The sequence below is a fragment of the Melanostigma gelatinosum genome (genome assembly GCF_949748355.1).
Source record: "Melanostigma gelatinosum genome assembly, chromosome: 24".
NCBI classification, from domain to species: Eukaryota; Metazoa; Chordata; class Actinopteri; order Perciformes; family Zoarcidae; genus Melanostigma; species Melanostigma gelatinosum.
In genome coordinates this window covers 5,545,840-5,566,261 of record NC_136657.1, presented here as the reverse complement: position 1 = coordinate 5,566,261, position 20,422 = coordinate 5,545,840, and the positions used below count along the sequence as shown (strand labels likewise).

General features: G+C 46.1%; 2 protein-coding genes across 3 annotated transcripts in view; both read right to left on the bottom strand.

The window, feature by feature from the left end:
* Positions 1-780: 780 nt before the first annotated feature.
* LOC306797348 (sodium/potassium-transporting ATPase subunit alpha-1-like) lies at positions 781-16,635 on the bottom strand. The gene is made up of 23 exons (XM_079296673.1): positions 16,434-16,635; positions 10,611-10,724; positions 10,103-10,162; positions 9,760-9,861; positions 9,506-9,607; positions 9,271-9,384; positions 9,023-9,157; positions 8,745-8,862; positions 8,335-8,603; positions 7,934-8,242; positions 6,556-6,690; positions 6,238-6,433; positions 5,959-6,134; positions 5,667-5,803; positions 5,336-5,486; positions 3,913-4,081; positions 3,638-3,792; positions 3,257-3,380; positions 2,328-2,473; positions 2,102-2,232; positions 1,581-1,682; positions 1,323-1,414; positions 781-1,161 (listed from the first exon to the last, which is right to left on the bottom strand). The coding sequence occupies exons 1-23, from the start codon at positions 16,443-16,445 to the stop codon at positions 1,133-1,135; spliced, it is 3,078 nt and encodes a 1,025-aa protein (XP_079152799.1). The 5' UTR covers positions 16,446-16,635; the 3' UTR covers positions 781-1,132.
* A 2,868-nt stretch (positions 16,636-19,503) lies between these two features.
* LOC306797347 (sodium/potassium-transporting ATPase subunit alpha-1) overlaps positions 19,504-20,422 on the bottom strand; it is a 39,204-nt gene continuing 38,285 nt past the window's right edge. Inside the window, exons 25-26 of one of the 2 annotated variants that reach the window (XM_079296671.1) lie at positions 20,071-20,162; positions 19,504-19,692 (exon numbers count right to left, since the gene is read on the bottom strand). In XM_079296671.1, coding sequence (XP_079152797.1) covers positions 19,664-19,692; positions 20,071-20,162 — 121 coding nt within the window. In that variant the 3' untranslated portion in view covers positions 19,504-19,663. The remainder of the gene's footprint in view (positions 19,693-20,070; positions 20,163-20,422) is intronic. The other variant, XM_079296672.1, reaches the window with a different exon arrangement.

Below are 20,422 nucleotides of genomic sequence, written 5' to 3'. Positions count from 1 at the left end.
TCATTTCCAAATGTGGCAAAAGCAGCTTAAATGGCAGTTTTAAATTGCCTGTTTTAATTGTTTGTCAGGTAAATTAGAAGGTGAATAATCCATATTTATGTCCACAATGTCTCAAGAGATTAGATGTCTTTAAAGCTATTTTTATGTTTTGTTTTTAAATATTTAACAAGAAATGTAAAGTTATAACCGTCAAACACAACTGAAATGTAATGCCTTTCCAATTCTGTGGGTAATTCAGCCAAATCAAATAGCTTTTCATCATCACTACAGCTTTTGGTTTTAATATTTTCTGTTTTTTTTCCCCCCCCAACACAAAGATCACAAATGTGAAAATGTTCTAGTCGTATTTAATCTTCTCATTTTTATCTAAAACTGTACAATTGTAAGGCAGCTGAGCTTTTGCTCTCTTAAAAATCTCCTCTGTGTGTGTTCACATCAAGACACAGCAAGCAGTGCGTGGGAGGACAGAGACCTCATGCAGTAGCTGCTTGAAACTCTCCAGCTTCAAGCATAATGGATAATAGATTAGACATACCAGAGCCTCTTGGTAAACTAAAACACCCACCATGTCCTCCGCCACTCTGAGCCAGGACTGCTTCTGCAGAGTTCATGTGAGGCTAGAGTATCTAGCTACCCATCAATCTAAAGCTGCGGGATTGATTTTGACTAACTGATATATCACTGGTTCAAGTCTTGAGTAGAGCCGTGTGTGGAAAGGTTTCCCTTTAGAGTTACCCAAGCATTCCTTGAGAAAACAAATCTCATCTTCGGTTACAGGACACACGCAGACAATAAATGAGCACAGAAAACGTTTATGGGACCTGACTCGAGCGCATTTTTATTGACGGTTTATAACTGTTAAAAACATGTATAAAATTGGTCCTGTTTCAGAAACAAGGCACAGAGTCATGTCAATGTTCAGTGTTCCGTGTCATTATTAGCATTATCAACATCATCATCAGCACGTTCCATCTCAGTATTTGTCTAATAGTAGTATCAAGCATTCCCTAATATAAAAACACGTTCCAATTATTTTTCACAGAGGTTAAAATTTTATTCCGAGCAGCAAGACAATATTCATGCAAAGACGAGAGTGGAGGAGAAGACGCGAGCTGACTGGACCGACAGGTCTTTAATAGTAGGTCTCCCGTTCCACCCAACCTGGAGAGAAAACAAACAGAAAACAAACACGGGATTTAGAGGCAAACAAGGGAGGAATGAGCAGCAGAGATGGAGAAAGAGGCAGAAAAACAACAGCAGAGGGAGAGAGAGAAGTAGGAAAACACAAGAGAAGATAATAAAAGCATGGATTCTGGACTCACCTCCTGGGCTGCGTCTGAGGATCAGTTTACGGATTTCATCATAGAAAAAGATGAGCAGGGAGTAAGGGAAGGCGCAGAACCACCAGCTGGGCCTGAAAAATCACACACACAAGAGGTGAGGAACATGATCCAGTGCCCCGGGCCTGCATGAGCAACATGAGGTAGGTGGAGTTCTGCACGATTGCGGAGTCAACTCGATGTGTGCACGGCTCGCGGGCGGATTTGTGAGATGAGCCTTTTTGTCTGCGCTTTACTCACTTGAGCGGGTACATTCTGAGGGCGACGTCCATGCCCGGGCAGTAAGAGAGGAAGGCGGCCAGGGCGGTCTCCTCGAACAGTCCAAAGATCAGGATCTTGTTCCTGAAAACACACAGGGGAACAATTAGGACTCACCGTTTGGGACAATGAAACCGGAGACATAAACAAACCAATCCGAGTTGACTGAAAATAGCGAGGATTAAAAAATAAATAAATAAATAAAAAAAACTTCTTCATCTTGGTGCCAGGATTTCAAACTGTTGACACTGAGCCAAGGCACTGACGCAAAGCACAGTGTGAAATGCCTTTTAAATACACTTCATATGGTTTAAAGCACAAAATAAACACTGAGGTTATCTAGAGTTCTTCCTGAAAGCACAGCGGCACTACTGAAAAAAAGGAGGTGTGACATTCAACATGGCAGCCGTTTGAGGAGCAGAGGAGAGACTCGACGCGTTTCCTGAGTCGGATGAGGACACGGAGGTGCTTTGAAATATATACCGGGGTGTTTTTGTACTCACTTCATGCCCTGCTGGAAGACAGAGTTCCTCCTGGTCTTACAGATGATCAGATCGGCCCACTGGACGACCACGATGCTGGCGAAGAACGCCGTGTGGCAGGTGAACTCCACGATCTTCCTCTGCTCGTAAGTCTGGCAAGGGAACGCACATCAGAAACGGCGTGAACCAGGCGCCGGCGGCCAGGTTATGACCTTCTACTTGTGATCTGTGCATTGCTGTTACTGACCCACTGCTGCCCATAGCTGTCCTCCAGGTCATTAACGTATTTATTGTCCCAGTTCACTCTGATGCCCAGCAGGGTGGCGGGCAGGAAGCCATTTTCAGCCAAGATCACAAAGTAGGTGAAGAAACCTGCCAGCGCCTGGATCATGCCTGCAGGGAGGAGATTATCTTTTTGATTAATGTCGGAAATTAGTTTGTCTTTCGAGCAGTTTCAGACTGAAGAAATTGATGCAGTTAATTACAATTTGAAACCAAGGATCAATAAATGATTCTACTGAAACAAATTGGCCTCGAGGTCTTTCGGGGGAAAATCCGCAAATATGAGAAAGTGAATGAATTTCAGTCTTTTGAGGACTAAACCATGTGTAATTTGATCCATAAATACAAGAGACTCAGCAGTCTTCTGAGGAATTAGAGGCTTAATCAATGATGATTAAATGATGATTAAATGTTGAAATTGTTGCGATGAATAAACCATGAAGCCCATCTGATTATTTCACGATGCAAATACATAACAGGAGAATTAGACAGTTGTGTCAAGCGGGTCAAGACATTTGAGGACCCTCTTCATCTCAACCCGAAAAATGTATTGATTTTAAAGGTCAAAATGTTCCTTTTTTTTAAAGCCTGTGACATGATCTGGTTAAGAAAATGAACAGGTGCTAATAATACTTTGTAAAAGGAAACCTTTTCCTGGCTACATTACCAAAGAGGGGAAAATCCAAATCCAGAGACACAGCTCTGTCACCACACACATCAGTATGAGCCTATATATGGTGAACGCCTCTACTGGTTATCTTGGACCACCCAGATGCTGAGCTCCAGAAAAATCTACCAAGGAGACGCGGTTCAGCAAACTCCTGGTTCTGGTGCGACTTCAGCTGTGTACTTGGTACATTTGGACTTCTCATCGAAGCGACACAACCTGCTTACCGATCTGTCCGTAGGCGATGCTGATGAGCCGCTCGTTCACCAGCTTGTCTGTTTTGGGGTTTCTGGGCTGCCTCTTCATGATGTCGCTCTCGGCGGCTTCGTACGCCAGGGAGATGGCAGGGACCTGGCAGACGGGGACGCGATCGATGAGCAAGTTGACACATTGACTTCGATGAACCGCCGATCACAAACGAAGGCGGACAGTTGGCCGAATTCTAAGTCATTCAAATGTTAGGAACTGAATAAACCCGAATTTATGTATATTTTTTACATCTTTGCGTTGACGCAATAACAGGAATAGAGTGCGTACTATATTATTGATTTTGGATACTTTCACCACATTGTAGAAATGCAACATTTTATCAGCACACAAGTCTTCACCATGTCAGTTCCCAGGTCAATGCAGAGGATGGTGACGGTTCCCAGGGGCAGAGGGATGTTGGCGATGATGAAGAAGAGGAAGGGGGTGATCTCAGGGATGTTACTGGTCAGAGTGTAGGCGATGGACTTCTTCAAGTTGTCAAAGATCAGACGTCCTGATAAAGTGATGGAAAAATGAATATGGCGAGGAAAATTCAAGCGGTTACACGGATGCTTCTTGCGGTCTGTATTTCCACATTTCTGGAGGTACAATGAGCTTGGCTGCTAAGTCTTACCTTCTTCCACTCCGGTAACGATGGAGGCAAAGTTGTCGTCCAGCAGGATCATGTCAGCGGCCTGCTTGGAGACGTCAGATCCAGCGATACCCATAGCGACACCAATGTCAGCCTTCTTCAGAGCCGGAGAGTCGTTCACGCCGTCGCCTGTCACGGCCACAATGGCTCCCTGCAGAGACGGAGCACAGAAGCGTTGAGGGAAAGATTCATTGTGTGCGTGTGTAGAAGTTATACTCGGACAGAGAATTAAAAAAAGAAGTACAAATGACGATGAACTCCCATTTCCAAAAAGGCACGCATGCTCAGAACTTCTCTGTAACAGGTGTCACAGCCACGTCAGAGAAGAAGCCCCGTTCTTGCCGTTGAGTGTCATTTCCATTTTCTTTGCTTGCACTGCATCACACAGCGGCTTTTCTTTCACACAGCAGGGAATTATTCAGTTTTTCAAAAAGGTTTCAGGGCAATTCTACTTCATCCGACAAGACAAGATAAAAGTGAGACGACAGAGGTGGAATCAGATGACAAACAGAGCTTGTAATCTGGCGAAAATGTGAAGATAATCAGTTGATGTGCTGCATGCTGATTACAGATATGGGATTTCCTTGAGAGAGACGCATTGTTTCTATCATTTGGTATCTTCCCAGCTGTGTTACGCATGGATTCAAATCCAAACGTTTCAATTTTGGTCAAAGTTTGTATGTTTTACCGCAAAAAAATCTATTTTCGCACGTGCGCAGAAGTAGGTTTCTGCATGAAAATATTCTAAATATAGCCAAAAGTGAACGGAGAGACATTTGAAATACAACCTCGGTAATTCTGCACTGCAAATAGCTTGGAGTGTCCGAGTTAGTGAGGAGGGGAATTTAAGTTCTGGGTTCACAACAGGAAATATCAAGAAGTCATCATTGATCCCTTCCCACTCCTTTAGGAAACATTTGGGAAACACTGGAATACAATATGCTAATTCGTTTTCAACTATTTCAGCAGAAATGGATTACGTAGTCAGGGTTTTGTTAAATATTAAACGTCAAGGGATGAAACTGACATTGTATCAGAAAAATATAATATTCGTGGTTGCCCTTGATGAGGCGATAATTAACAAAAACATTTATATATAAATAAATCCATCGTCCAATTCCACACTAAACAGAGTTCTCTGCCTACTGACACATGAATATTCATGCGAGGTCACAGCTTGACAGATGCTGTGCTTGATTATTCCACCAACTTAAGTCATCAGACCAAAGCAATAATCATGAATAAGCATTGGGGATAGGGATATCAAATATGCACTCGTGAATTTACATAATAAGGCGTCGGCACATGCCGTTTGTGTTGATGTTTTTCCAGTTTCCCAAACACTACAGAGGCTCAGAGAAATGTCCTCCCCGACACACAAACACCTCGTTTGTTTAGTTCCTACCTGTCTCTGGCAGCCCTCCACAATGATCAGTTTCTGCTGCGGGGAGGTTCTGGCGAAAACAATCTCAGTGTGGTACTTCAGGATGTCGTCAAGCTGCTCGGGCGCCAGATCTTTCAGGTCTCCGCCATGGACGACACAGGCCTTGGCATCTCTGGAGTATACAAAGCAATTTGGTTACACAAACACAGTTGCACTAGATTAATCAGAAACGGGTTTCTGAGGTCTGAAACAAATGGGGCCCAGAACATGATCTTGGGGTGCTCCAGGTGCAGTTGTGTTTCCATGATAACTGGAACAAAACGCACCCAGGGTTCCTCAGTATTGTCAGTACCTTGGGTTGACTTCGTTGATTGGGATGTTCAGACGAGCCGCAATGTCTTCAACGGTCTCGTTGCCTTCGGAGATGATGCCCACACCCTTAGCAATAGCCTTGGCTGTGATTGGATGATCACCTGTCACCATGATGACCTGGGAAGAGAGGAACACTTATCAAGCCTGAGCATTGTACTTTAACTCTCCCATTATATTGCCACTTAACAGAACCACTGCATGTGATGGAATTAGCTTCATGTTGGCTCTGCATTAGAGTCAACAAGTCATTTCCATGATATTGTGGGCTTCACCTTGATTCCGGCGCTCCTGCATTTGCCGACGGCGTCGGGCACAGCAGCACGAGGAGGGTCGATCATGGACATGAGGCCGATGAAGCACAGGTTCTCAGTGGGGAAGTTCACCTCCTCCGTGTCAAAAGCAAAGCCCTCTGGGAACTGGTCATCAGGCATGCTGAAGTGGCAGAAACCTGGAAGGGAGACAAGAAACGCATGAATGAAGTGATTTCCAGAGTGGTTTCTGCTCTGTTAATTCATTTATTAATTTCAATTCCAGCTGCCGTCCATCCTTACCCAGCACTCTCTCTCCCAGACCCCCCAGTTCCAGGTAGGCGTTCTGGAAAGAGTCCTTCAGCTCGTCGTCCAGAGGCTGCTCTTTGCCGTGCAACAGGATGGTGGAGCAGCGGTCCAAAATCCTCTCTGGGGCGCCTTTCATCACCAGCAGGTGCTTGGACCCCGTTTCAGGTGTGTCATCTTTATGAATGGAGAGCTAGGTGCACAGAGGTAAAAAGAGAAATGAATATCTCCAACAGCATCTGAAAACAACATGAACAATTGGCTTCCGTATGTTAAATGATTGATTAAACTGGAATCTAGCTCCTCGTTCCATACCTGGTACTTGTTAGTCGAGTTGAACGGGATCTCAGAAATTTTGGGGGTTTTGTTTCTCATTTCCAGGACTGATCCGCAGCACAGCTCGATGCATTTCAGCAGAGCCGACTCAGAGGCGTCACCGGCCACATCTCTCTGGTGGGGGAAGATGGAGAACATTAACCTCGACTCTATAAACTCAATGCGTCGCTGTAAAAGCCTCCTGAGGACGTACACGAGGATGTGGCACAAGGCCTGGTACCTCCGACTGTTTCAAATAGTACGGTTATAGCGAAGACACGTGTTCGAGAAGTAGTGAGTATTCAATTAGATTTAAAAAAAAAGATGATATTGCACGAATTGGGAGAGTTTGCAAATGGATGTTTTGATATAGTTTTGCTTTTTCTTCTCTTTAATTCGTGGTTCACTGTGGAGGCATGAGAGAATAACAAAGTCTTCTTCAGGAATTAAACTCAATACGGGTAGTGTAGTTGATATAGATGTCATTTTTGGGGTGAAATATTCCTTACAGCCAATGGTGCAAACCAGCCAAGAACAATGAGCAACGAGCAGGAATGACTGGTAATTAGAGCCATGATGCCAGCCAGTCAGTTACAGGTGATTAACACACACCAACAGGTTTTTAACACAGGGTGGAGACCGGGTCCAAGGACAATTCTGGGAGCCAAGAGACATTCATACATCTGTGTGTGTGTGTGTGTTTGCCGGTGTTCGGTATAATCATGTGGTTACAAAATGTGTGCGTTTACTCCAGGGAGGGAGGTACACGCTGGAAAACAAGCCTGTTGGGCTGAGAAAACATAAAGCCGAATATCAAGATCCTGAATCAATCTGTGCATACGACTTCAGGAAAACGCATCATTCGGCCACATGGACACCAAAGAAGAAAGAAGTTTCCGTTTTAAAATGGCTGAGTTTAAAGAAGGGAATTATTTGTGCACAAGTATTTTTGCTGAAGTGATGGGCAGCTGCTTTCCGGGAGGCGTGAATTTGCATGAATCTTTTAAAATACATTGCAGTCTCGTGTCCCTGATCAGAGTTGAACAAACACTCGAACAGGTGTTGGCATTACTAGAAATGAAGCCAAAGAAAAAAAGAACAATAGGGAAGAGGAACACTTGTTTGGTTTTACTGTAATGTACAAACCGTTTGAAAAAGGGCACATTCAGACTGAAAGATGAGTCAGCAGCACAGGTCTTGTAAATCCTGCCCACATAATGAGCAACAGAAAAAAAGCTTTATTGTTGTTGAACAAAAGAGGACTTTTTCATTTGTCTGATAACATCAGCCCTGAAAAAAGGGCTGTCGTCTCAGAGAAGCCTTAATATTTGGCATTATGTATTCAAGTAAAACACGACTGCAGGGTACAGAAACCCACCTTCAGGATGGGAAGGTTGGACTGCTCTGCCAGGAAGACGGCGCGGTTACACAGTCCGGCGACTCTGGCCAGGGCAGCCCACGTGGCAGAGCTCTTGTCGAAGGAGGTGCCGCTCTGGTTCTCTGTGGTGTCGGCCTCGTGGATCTGGTTGTCGAACCACATGTGGGCCACGGTCATCCGGTTCTGGGTCAGGGTGCCGGTCTTGTCGGAGCAGATGGTGGAGGTGGAGCCCAGGGTCTCGACAGCTTCCAAGTTCTTCACCAGGCAGTTCTTCTTCGCCATACGCTTAGCAGTCAGAGTCAGACACACCTGGAGACGGGAATCAAGTGTTTCAGCTGTAACATCTCAGTCTTTGAACCTATCGAAAATGAGACTCGGGGCAGAAATGCTGGTGAACTCACGGTGACGGTAGCCAGGAGACCTTCTGGCACGTTGGCCACAATGATACCGATGAGGAAGATGACGGCCTCCAGCCAGCTGTATCCGAGGATGAGCGAGAGGACGAAGAAGGAAACGCCCAGGAAGATGGCCACGCCGGTGATGATGTGGATGAAGTGCTCGATCTCGATTGAAATGGGAGTGCGTCCAACTTCAAGGCCAGAGGCCAGCGTGGCGATGCGCCCCATGACTGTACGGTCTCCGGTGCTGATCACGACACCACGGGCCGTTCCTGTAGCAAGGATGATTCCATTTCGTTATTGAATCTCTTTTCAACAGCAAACATCTGTTTCATTACATAGTCTCTGAACTACAGACGAAATGTAGCACAGTCTCTGAACGGCTTTTATGTATCCTGATCCTGTTGTCGTACCTTCAACACAGTTGGTGGAGAAGAAAGCAATGTTCCTGGTCTCCAGCGGGTTCTCATTGGAGAAGTCAGGAGTACGAGTCTGGGGCTCTGATTCGCCGGTCAGAGAGGAGTTGTCCACCTGAGAAATGAAACAGAAAATGAGACAGAAAATCAATGTGTCTACAGGAAAAGAAACATAAAAACTGGGAAGAACGCTGCCACAAACAAACTTCATCCTCCATATGAATGGTTTTAACTCAATTAATATGAGACCTGGAGAGATGAAAAATAACACGCACCTTGCAGCCGTGGGCGGAGATGATTCTCAGATCAGCGGGGATCCGGTCTCCACCCTTCACCTCCACTAAATCACCGACCACCACCTCCTCAGCGTTGATGCACTTCTTCTCGCCGTCACGGACGACCAGGGCTTGCTACGAGACGAGACATGACGGCGAGAGTCCGTTTTAGCTGCTGTCGCTTCTTAGTATATTTGATGCAGAAATCAAACGTTCAATGAATAAAAGGTGTAAAGCGGGAGGGGCACCTGTGGGACCAGGTTCTTGAAGGAGTCCATGATCTTGGAGCTCTTGGCCTCTTGGTAGTAGGAGAAGCAGCCAGTGACGATGACGACAGCCGAAAGCACGACACCCAGGTACAACTGTGAACGTGAAACGAGGTTGAAGAGGTTTGACCCACCGGTTCAGCTTCTGATTTAACGTAAAAACTCACGAAATGTTTTACATCAAGACACTACACCGGCTACAAGGACCTTTGCTTACATTGTCGTTAGCTGGCTCGTCCTCCATTACAGCCTGGATACCGTAGGCCAGGAAACAGAGGACGGCACCAGTCCACAGAAGCATGGAGAACCCGCCAAACATCTGAAGGAGAACAGAACAGGAGGGACCTGCTAAGCCTGGAATTTGAATGAGCACCTGAACTGAACTTCAACACGGCGTCAACATCAACAACTGTAGGAAAGACAACGTGCTCATCACGGCACGGCAGCACCAACACAGACGGCGGATGTCACCTGTTTGCAGAATTTGACCCACTCTGGGGTGGTGGGAGGAGGAGTGAGGGCGTTGGGTCCATCACGAATCAGAATCTCAGCAGCCTTCGCACAAGTCAAACCCTGATGTGAGCAGAAGATACACGTGTTGACAATTCAGCCACATTTAAAAGCAGACTGCAGGCCAGCTACACCGTACACACAAACAAGTCCATGGGGGACTGGAGGTGCTACTAGTTGCCTGCCAACACGCCATCAACAGAAGAACAGGACGACTTCCTTCATCAGCAGGTAGGAGGAAAAACAGAAGGAAGAGGAGGAAGAAGAGGATGAATACACACATTTTCCTCTTCATCTCACTCACATTGTTGAGGTCTGTTCCATATTTGCGATTGAGCTCATCAAGGGTCAGCTTGTGATCATCCTGCGAGAAAGACAGAGAAGAGACGGTGGCGTCAGTTCAGCGGTTATGTCTGCCGCATGCGTGTATCCACAATATGTGTGTGTGTGTGTGTGTGTGTGTGTGTTCACTATGCAGCTGACATTCAGCGCTCATTGTGTGCCGACCTTTCCGTCTTACAAATGACCACCTTTCACAAGGTGGCGCTGCGACAGAAACAGTCAGAGGTGAGAGAATGAGGAGCCAACAAAAGACAGGGGGAGGTGAGAGGAAGTAGAGAAAGGAGGGGGGGGAGGAGGAGGATAAAAGGAAAGTAATGAGGCGGAAGAGCAGAGGAAGATTGCAGGTGAGCAATACGTCGAGAAAAGAAAGGCGTGAAATTAAGTGAGGAGGGAAGGAGAACGCCAGATGAAAGACGGGAGGCAAGAAGGGGTACTTGAAGGGAGGAGAGGCAGAGGACATAGACACTCACCATATCCACTTCCTTCTTCAGCTCATCCATATCCTTCTCTTTCTTCTTCCCCTTCGCCTTCTTCTTGCTGACCTGCTCCGAGGTCGCAGCCAGCTCATACTGCTCGCGGCCTTCCTGGAGACGCAAAATAAACATTGATTAGTAAGATATAATACAGATGAGGAGAGGAGATAGAGATCACAACAACAAGATGTGAAAAGTGGCAGGTTGAATGGGTAATATTCTCAGAGAGCGAGCCTCAGCCTCACTAACTTTACCAGACAAGACCAAAAAGAGGCACCTCTCTGCTTGTCACATGCGGTTAGGCTGCGAGACCACGAGTCCTGTCGGATGAGCGGAGAGTGAATTGTGGATCCCGTCTTTGTGGACACCGGAGCCACCGAGAGGGAGGAGCAAACGTCTGGTCGTTTTTTGGTCAGTTTTTGGCAGATCAGGCCGGAGGGTGAAAACAAAACTCGCTTGTTTAAAACACCCACGTTGGCACTAAAGGGTGCCACTGTGTGAGTGAGGAAAAGCACACAACGCTTTCCTCATTCACCAGCTTTCCGAAACATAACCTCACCAATTAAGTAGCTCAGCCAAACCCCACAGCAACAGCCCACACTGGAGTCTGTTACTGCTAATCACACTTGGGGACATTTTGTTGATTTTCACTCCGACTGCGACACAAACTCTCTCGCTGTAGGCGAGAACGATTTTAATTAACAGAGAGTTGAACCTGGATCTCACAGAAACACACACCATAATGTGTGTGTCTTCCCCAATCACACCATGAGTGTCGGCCCCTTTCTCTCCGCTGTCTCCTCCACACACATCCCCTCTCACTATCGGCAGCCGCCGTGGCTGACGGAGCAACAAAAGGTTGCGTCTTCTAGACGGCTGAAAGCCAGACGGTGTGTGTGTGTGTGTGTGTGTGTGTGTGTGTGTGTGTGTGTGTGTGTGTGTGTGTGAGGCAGAGTGACGGAGAGAAGGTGCGATAGGGAGGAAGAAAAGCGCTGAAGTGAAAGTTCAACGACAGGTAGATCACACGGCAGGAAACAACAAAACGATTTCTACAAACGAGCAATGCGTGTGCAACAGCCATTTTGGAAAGTCTTTAGAAGGCGATATACTTGACGTAAAAACGACCCACCACTGGTGCGACCACGTACGGGCATCCTGCACACAGTGCCATGTCATGGAAATATGCTAACTAATGTAGTTTTTTTTTGCTGCGTTGGCCTTTTAAAGTTTCCCAGGGAGTCACCAGAGCGGGAGAGTGTGATCCCAGCACATGTTGTTATTGTTGATCCAGCCCCCCGGCCGGCTAAGCTGGGAAAACACAGAGCCTGGTTCTGGATCACTGCGGCCAGATCCCCACCCTCTGGACCCCCCGAGGACCCCCAGGGGCCCATCTGGCCCGAGGCAAATAATTCAACGGGGCAGAAGTACTCGAGGTTTGTTTGAGCCTCATTTTAAGTGCCAATACTTATAATTTCAGTTCTGGTTGATTTAGAATTTGTGGAAACAATACTCACAGTTTAGTAGTCTGGAGTCTTTTTATTAATACATCAGCTTCAAGTTTCGGAAATACTGTTTACGTGTACTAAATAGCATATTAGTGTGGAATTTTGGAGGAAACACTAGTTTGTAGTACTGCAAATATATAAATATTGTAATTCTAATTAGTGCGAGTTTGAAACAGATCAGAACAGGTGAAAACAGACACAACACACAAACAGAAGCCTCCTGGACACAGAACAATGGCCCTTTGTACAACTTCCATGAAATCCGCATCAAAAACAAACAAAAAGGCTCAAATCTTTCCATGAGACCGTTAAAGACCACGAGCATGGGGCCACTCCATCCGACCAGCGCTGCGTTTCTTTCCTTCAGCCCTTCACGGAGATTTGTGGAGATTTTTTTGTAAATGGACTATGGCCGAGGAACAAAACTTTACAAAAATGCAGCTTATTTACGCGTGCGTGTTACAGATGGAGACGCCTCATTCGGTGACGTCAAGTTCGAGAGAACTGGACTCTGAGAACCCCTTCAGATAGATGAATGAACGCTTCTCTCTGAATACCAATGAAACCCCAAAAACATAAGACTTCTTGAGCCCCCCCCCCCCACTGCTGCTTTTTTTTCCTCGCCTGAGAGAACAACGACCTACGGGCTCAACCCGACATCAGAGCAGAGCGCTCGGTCAAGCGGACGCATATTTTAATGCACACACTGGTTTTTACAGGCAAGGTGAATTCCTACGAACTGTCCTCCCGAGTGCCGGCAGGGTCTTCAGCCAGATACACAAGCTGCTCATTCAACTGTGACGACACACACACACACACACACACACACACACACTCTCTCTCTCTCCTGGGACTTTGCCCGGTTGCTACCAGCGACTATTACCACACCTATTCAGATCTGTGAATGGACAGAGTCAAGTGTTGGGGCCCCCCCCCTCTCCACTCGTTCATTTCCGCCATTTCCACCCGTTTTTCTCTCTCTCCTGTTTAAAGAGTGAAAAGAAAGGGTGTTAATATACACACCCGGTCGTGTTTAACACTCCGTTCACGTCCTGAGCATCTCGCAGCTTTCTATCCAGCAGAACAAACGTGAATGAATGAATCAATGAGTGTCCTTGTTGGAAACTTTGCGGGAACTTGTTGTTTTTTTTTAACCGCCAGTGACGCACGACGACACAGACATGAACGATGAACAGACGGCCACCATCAGCTTCCAGTGCGTTTGTTGGTCATGTGAACGTGGTGTCACCCGACTCATCTCTGACACTCTATGATCTGTTGAATAGGACAACCTGCTGCTGACAGACGTGGCTCTTAATGAAAGTCACCTTTCACTGAGTCACAATCCACAATATTTCTTCAAAAGCTTTGTGACCACAGGGTCTTCTAACGCAGCACTGCTTTGGACTAGAATGAATGAACCAGTAAATCTACTTTCGGGCCTTTAGCCACACCTCCACGACATCAACCGGCCAAGACAACATAGCTACAAGTTGCATCACTTCCTCAAACCTCTTGCGTGTTCCTGTTGTCATAATCACACGAACAAAGTAGCCTCTGATTCAGGTTTCAGTACCTGACCTGGATTATGGGTTTTCTTTTGGTCACATGTCACATGTCCTCATGGACAGACACAGAGGGACAGTGTCCTCCTCTGGAGTGGGGTTTTTTCTCTCGATGAGACTGTTTCGCAGTGAAAGTTCAAAGAGCCGCTCAAGCTGTTTTGCCAAACACACACACACACACACACACACACACAGAGAGACAGTATGTGAAAGAATGGGAGAAAGCGAGGGAGGGAGGCCAGAGAGGAAAGCAAAGAGGGAAAGAAAAGAGAAATGAGAGATGAAACACTGAAACAACGAGGCGAAGGGAATTACAGAAATAAGAAAAAAAAAGAGAATGAGAGAGGGAGTTCGCCGTGTTCTGTCACAGACGAGAGGTGGCGTGTGACAAAAGCTCTGGCTAATACACAATGACTGCCGAGCGGAAAGAATGTTAAATCCTCAGAGAGCGAGAGAGAGAGAGAGGGTCAGAGAGGGAAGGAAAACAGGTACAAACACAGAGAACAAGAGGGAAACGGACTGTAAAGAATGAATGTGGGAAATGATTTAATTTCAAGTATCAGATAGCTATACGATGGACACGAATATTTAAGTTTCGGGATGAAATATGCTTAGGAATTGCTGCCGACTTTATAACTGAGTCAATTAGGGAGAAGAAGACGGTATGTTGACCCAGGTGAGATTATGAAATATTTAGCTGGACCCCCCCCCCCTCGTCGGTCTCCTGTGAGTTCGTCAGCTGTCTCCTAATTTCTGCTCTGCATCGCTGCCCAGTAAACCAGTCACACTGTGCTGAAGACTGCTGTATACGTCTTGAGCTCCGTATCTGCATTCATTCAGAGAAGAGAAAGCATCCACTAACATAGAGACAGATGACATCTTTATTCACGTATCCCTTCATCTAAAGCTCAGCACTTTGGAAATGTTGCAGTATTCAGCCTCCGTCATGTCTGGGAGCAAAGTTGCTCAATGGTGGCAATGCGGCAACTGGCGGCAACTGGTGCCTCTTGCCCCCCCCCCCGTTTGTTGCACTGCGCTGCCGACGTGATGAGAAAACACCAAAAAGAGTGATGTCACAAGGGTGGGACTGGAAAACAATAACCAGCGCTGTTTAGACTCTCCGTGCTCTCTACCTGTGCTCACTCTCTCCTCCATTACAACAAAACAACTTCTCTTCCTCCCTCTCCTCCCCCCCCTCCCACCAGGAGAGCTCTGTGGTGGAGACCATCTCCTCCAAGTTTAGTCATTTGTTCGTGCCAGCACTGAATGTATGAGGGGAGAGGAGGGAAGGAGGGGAGACGCAGTGGGGAAGAGGAGGGAGGTTGGATGGGGGCAGGGCATGGCTTTCATCACATATGGGAGGAAAATCAGCAGCAGAGGAGCCAAAGGGAGAGGGAGCAACGGTTCTGTGAGCATCATGGATAAAGAGAAAGGAAGAGAGACTGAATGAGCCATTCTGCTTCACATCTCTCGCGGTCCATCTCCCCCCCCCACCACACACACACACACACACACACTTTCTCTCCCTCCATCCAACTCTCCATCCCTCGCAGGCTGAATCCATAATGTTTCTGTAGCATGGCAGGGTGTGGTGAACGACTGATATTTCACACACCCGGGTTCTTACAATTTAAGTTTTTTGGAAAAAAACACAGATATCAGAAGGGCTGCTGGGAGAGCCACAATCGTCTGAATCCTCCTGCATTTGACGGGACAGCCTCTAAAGGAAGCCTCTTGTCAGAATCTCACACTCTCAGTGGAAATAATACTTTAGAATAAATAACGGGACAGAAAAAAAGACACGAGAGTGAAAGATTTTACAACACAAACCACACAAAACCCTGTCTGAAGCCGATCACCTCAGCAGGGGGGGAAGAAAAGACGGAAGGAAAGATGGAGATCTTCTTACCGAGCCTGAAACCTGACAGCAGATGTTTATTAACAACTTTCACACGATTTGTATGCAACATGACACATTCTAGTTGCGATATCAATAATCTGTCGGTGACGGATGACTGCTTTTTGGTGCAATTTTCATATTTATATGACACAATAAGAAAGCTGTGATAAAAAAATGCTGCAAAATAAATAAAAAATGAACCTTTTTATATGCTTTATTCGTGAACCTAGAGGACTAATGTGTTGCAGCCTGAAGACGCAGACACGCGCACAGCTGTTTTCCCTGAACACGGTGCGCAGACCTGATTTAAGATGAGTTTGGAGAGAATTGGTCATAAAGCTCCAAAATCCCCCAGCAGACCAAAAACGTGGGCTGGACTTTGCTTTCCCGTTATCCCTCCCACGAGCGAGCCAGTACCCAGCATTCACAGCTGCTCTGGGGGGGAAAAGTGACACTAGAAGCGCGAAATGTTTGCAAACGATAAAGACACATAACGGCACTTTATTCCCCCTGGAGGGAGAGCATGCGTCTTCATGTATCCGTCATAAACACGAATGCAGATAACTAGTTTTGTCGGATTAAATAAGACACAAACCAGCCGTGAAATAACCTCCCGCAGCCGTAGTTTTCTCGGCTTTTCCTTAAACGTCGCAGCTAATTCCGTTAGTCGGTGAAAAACTTTGACAGTCCGGGAGTTTGAGATCTTCCCCGTTACGTAACCGGACACCGAGAAGCATCTTTGTATCTTTGTGAGCGATGGAAACTTCTTTCTACATTCTTGTTGCCTCTTTCCCTCGACCACATATCTCAATATGAACATGCATTCAACACAAACAACACGGATACTCACTCCTCGTCCCATGGCTGCTTAGGATGTGGACCTAATTCTTCCCAGTTCAAGTAAAAGTTGAGACACAAATCCTTTAAAAAGTATGTACAACATAAAACATTACAGCGAAATGATATATCCTGGCTGTGTCCGTTGTATATATATTTATGTTTTTCTATTATTTTTTTTTGTCCAACAGCACGTGTCACTCCTCCAGGACACACATCCGAGCTCGCGAGCAGTCGCGGCAGACCCTCCAATACTTATAGACGGCGTTCCTTCCATTGTGACGTCGACGCCGTTTGCCATGGTAACTTCACGGATGGAGGCGGGGCGTTCTCTATTATTGGGCATTTTTTCTTTTTTTTTCATGCAACACACACACACACACACAGATAATTCACCATGGACGGGCGAATAAAGACACACTGATATAAATCCAACACAAATAACAGAGCTAAGTTATCAATAACTAAGATGATATTACAGGAAAACACAATGACATCATTGTAAATAACATGCAACAGCTTGAGAGAAATAACATTATTATTTTCCCACAATACACACGTGCACACCATCAAACACACACACACACACACACATCTTGAGGGGCTGTCCAGCACCTCTAAAACCCACCAATTACCGTGTTATATCTTGTTTTGTTTCATCTGAATTTTGCACAAAAGTATAAAAAAAATATTGCCAACAATTCCTCCTACGGTCTGGTTGCCTGGCAACTGCTCCAAGCTAGGAAATAGTTTGGCACACCGCCCCACGTCAACCAGTGAATTTACATTTTAAAACGTTCTGTATGCTTTATTAAACAAAGTACAACGTGAGAAAGTAGAAGTGCCGCTTGGTGGATTTTGTTATCTTCTGACAGAGCCAGGCTGCCAGCGAGGAGGCCCACGCCCACCGTACCCTACACACACACACACACCTCTGATTCATCTGCATCTCACCCGGTTTTAACAGCTGGGTTTGCAGACACCTCCTTCCCCCTGCTGCTCTGACAAGGTTGTTGTGTGCTGAAAGCGGGCAGCCAACTTCTCAACCCTGTGCTTCTAAATCCGTGCGAATGCAGATTCATCCGCGCAACACTGCCATCACCGCAGACAGTTATTCTATGATGCATGCATGGGCCCCCTTTAGCTCTGGGGCCCTCTGAAAGTATCCCCCCCCTTGCATTGTTTCCTCTAACATATCCACCCACCTTCACTGTTATTGGGCCGCAAATACTTGCACCTCTGAGCTCCAGGATGCACCCAGAAACATGCAGCGACTTGTTGTATGTACGGACAGGAGAAGAGGAGGAGTGTGCCTTACCTGCATCATGCAAACCTCTATCTGAGCTTTTGGATGTTTCCAAGGCAAACCGGTTGAAAAGAAACCCACGTTTCTAACCGCAGCAGCAACAAATTCCCTCCATCGCGCTCCTCTCGGCAGCTCTAAAAGCGACCTCTTCAACCACGAAGTAGACTCAGGCAGGACGAGTCCACCTTTGGAGTGCTATTGTACCCTGATAGGCAGACTGTGTCACTCACTGTGTATTCTAATAGACCTGATCAGTTGGCCTGGAGAGCAAGATAAACCCGAGACGGATCAAACAGCGACGGGAAGGATCTGCTCCATCTCGGGCTTTAAAAATCTTTTCTAAAATATGATGAAAATACACAGAACAAACAAAACCACGAGTAAACAAACTAAACCACAGGTGGACTCAATTCACAGATGGACACACAGCAGCCAGCCTTGGCATTGTGGCGGAGTGTGTGTGTGTGTGTGTGAATGTATCACACCTACACACACACACACACACTCCATAACTATCGACAATCTATATTTGTGTTTTGGTGAGTGCATTGCGTGTGTGATCAGTGTAACCGTGTTGCCAGTGCTGCTCTATAAATAGCCGAGATTTTATTTAGATGTTGGCGAGAGAAAGAGAGAGAGTTGCCATAGCAACAGGCACGTTCAGGGGGCCCTGCTTGTGAATGTCGGATGAAGGTATGATAATGTAAGTGTCTGTCTGCCGCCTCTTTCTCCTCTTTTCACAACAGCTTTCAAATCATAATACGATGATTGATTACGCGTCTTGAAGACGCGCGCTACAAATACGCCAATATTGTCTGTTCTCTTGCTCCGACTCTTTCCTTCCTCTATCGAATCACTGCTCTCACCGCCCGTCACTCTCTTTCTCCCTCTTCTCTCCACATCCCTCCATCCTTTTGTCTGCAGACTCCCGCCGTCTGTCTCACACCAGCACCCTCTGCCGTAACAGAAACCACCTGTGAATCAAGGAAAATGACCCCCGATCTACCCGAGTCGGGCAGCATGCGGCTTTCGCTACGATGCTTTCTGGTTTCATTCTGCCTACAAGCTCAAGTGCTTCCTAAGTGTGTGTGAAGCAGGCCATCTGTGATGACACTGTGCACACACACACACACACTGAGGGGGCGGGGGCATTCACAATGACCAAGGTAAACACAAAGTAGACAGCGCGAGAGTAGTTCATTTTCACTGAGGGCCTCTTTAGCATTAGCGATCAACAAAGCTATCCATCACAAACACCATTGTGGCAGACTCTTGAGATAATGGACACACACACACACACACACACACTACTCTGACATGCTGTTCCTTAATATCTGTTCGGTAAAGATAAAATCTTGGGAAAATAAAGATAAATAAGTTGCAGATAACACTGATGAGTCAATCAACAGAAAATTCACTGATCAGTTATTTACTTTAGTCACAAGTACAAACAGCAAATCCGTACATTTGATTTCATTTTCTGTTTTCATATGTTGTATGTGGGCTGCTGTAAAAACAGCTCATTTGCTTGTTGAAGTGTGAATGATTCTCTTTCTCTTTGTCATGATTGCTTTAATGTATGTCCCCCTCTGTGAAACCAATCTGAGGCCAGAAGTGAAGTTTAGGAACCGTCGAGGTGGATAATCCCGCTGCACGGGTCACCGGACCTGACTCACCGGTACACATCTATTGAACCGTGAAACAACATCCTGCATCGAAGCCCTGAAAAGCTGTTTTGAGAGAAGTCTGAGCAAAAACAAAACAAATTTCCAACTGGCATCAATGTACAATAGTACGGAAATGTTTTATTGTGAATGACATATACATCAAAATATTCTTATTTTATCCATGCTTTTTGTTTTCGGGGTCTGACTGACATATCAGACAAATATGTAACATGGCAGTAAATAACGATGGAACACTGACTGTGTGTTGACTCAGTAGTATGTCTCCTGCTCCACCCAACCTGGAAACCAAAAGAGACAGAGTTAGGGACAGAGTCTTGGGGGAATTTTTCACCTCACATGTGGGGGCTAAATTCTCCATGTTGTCTTTCACAGTCAAGTCAAAAAGGGGGGCCGACTCGGTGGCTCTCTGTGACTTTGCACTCAGGCTGTGGGTGGAACGAGGCATTGACAATGGCACGGTTGAGGGTTGAAATCCCACTGGGGGCCTTGCCATCTGCCACAGTTCACTGGTCTGTGTGGAGGCGCAGTTGTGGCATCTTCACAGCTCATGCTAAAAGCTATGTTGTTCGCTAACCTGACAATCCATCATTCACTGCTTCTGCTCTCTGTATTACACATGTGGAACACAAAAGCCTCAGAGTCAGTAAAGGTCTTACCGCCTGGGTTGCGTCTGAGGATATATCTTCTGCCTTCATCGTACAGGAAGATGAGGAGGGAGTAGGGGAAGGCACAGAACCACCAACATGGCCTAAGGTGAGACACAGACACAGGCATTTGATGTTGAATTGGTTCAATATCTGCTGTGTACATCTTGGACTTTCTTGAGCAATACATTTTTATGCCGTATCTGAATATGAATTGAGAAGTAAAGAGAGAAATAAAAGAAAGAGAACAAAACAAAAACACAGAAGGCAGATGAGACAGAAATAAAGACAGGGAGAGAAAAACTGTGAGGAGAGAGACAGGAGACTCTCAGACGGAGAGGAGAAGACAAGGTTATTCAAACAG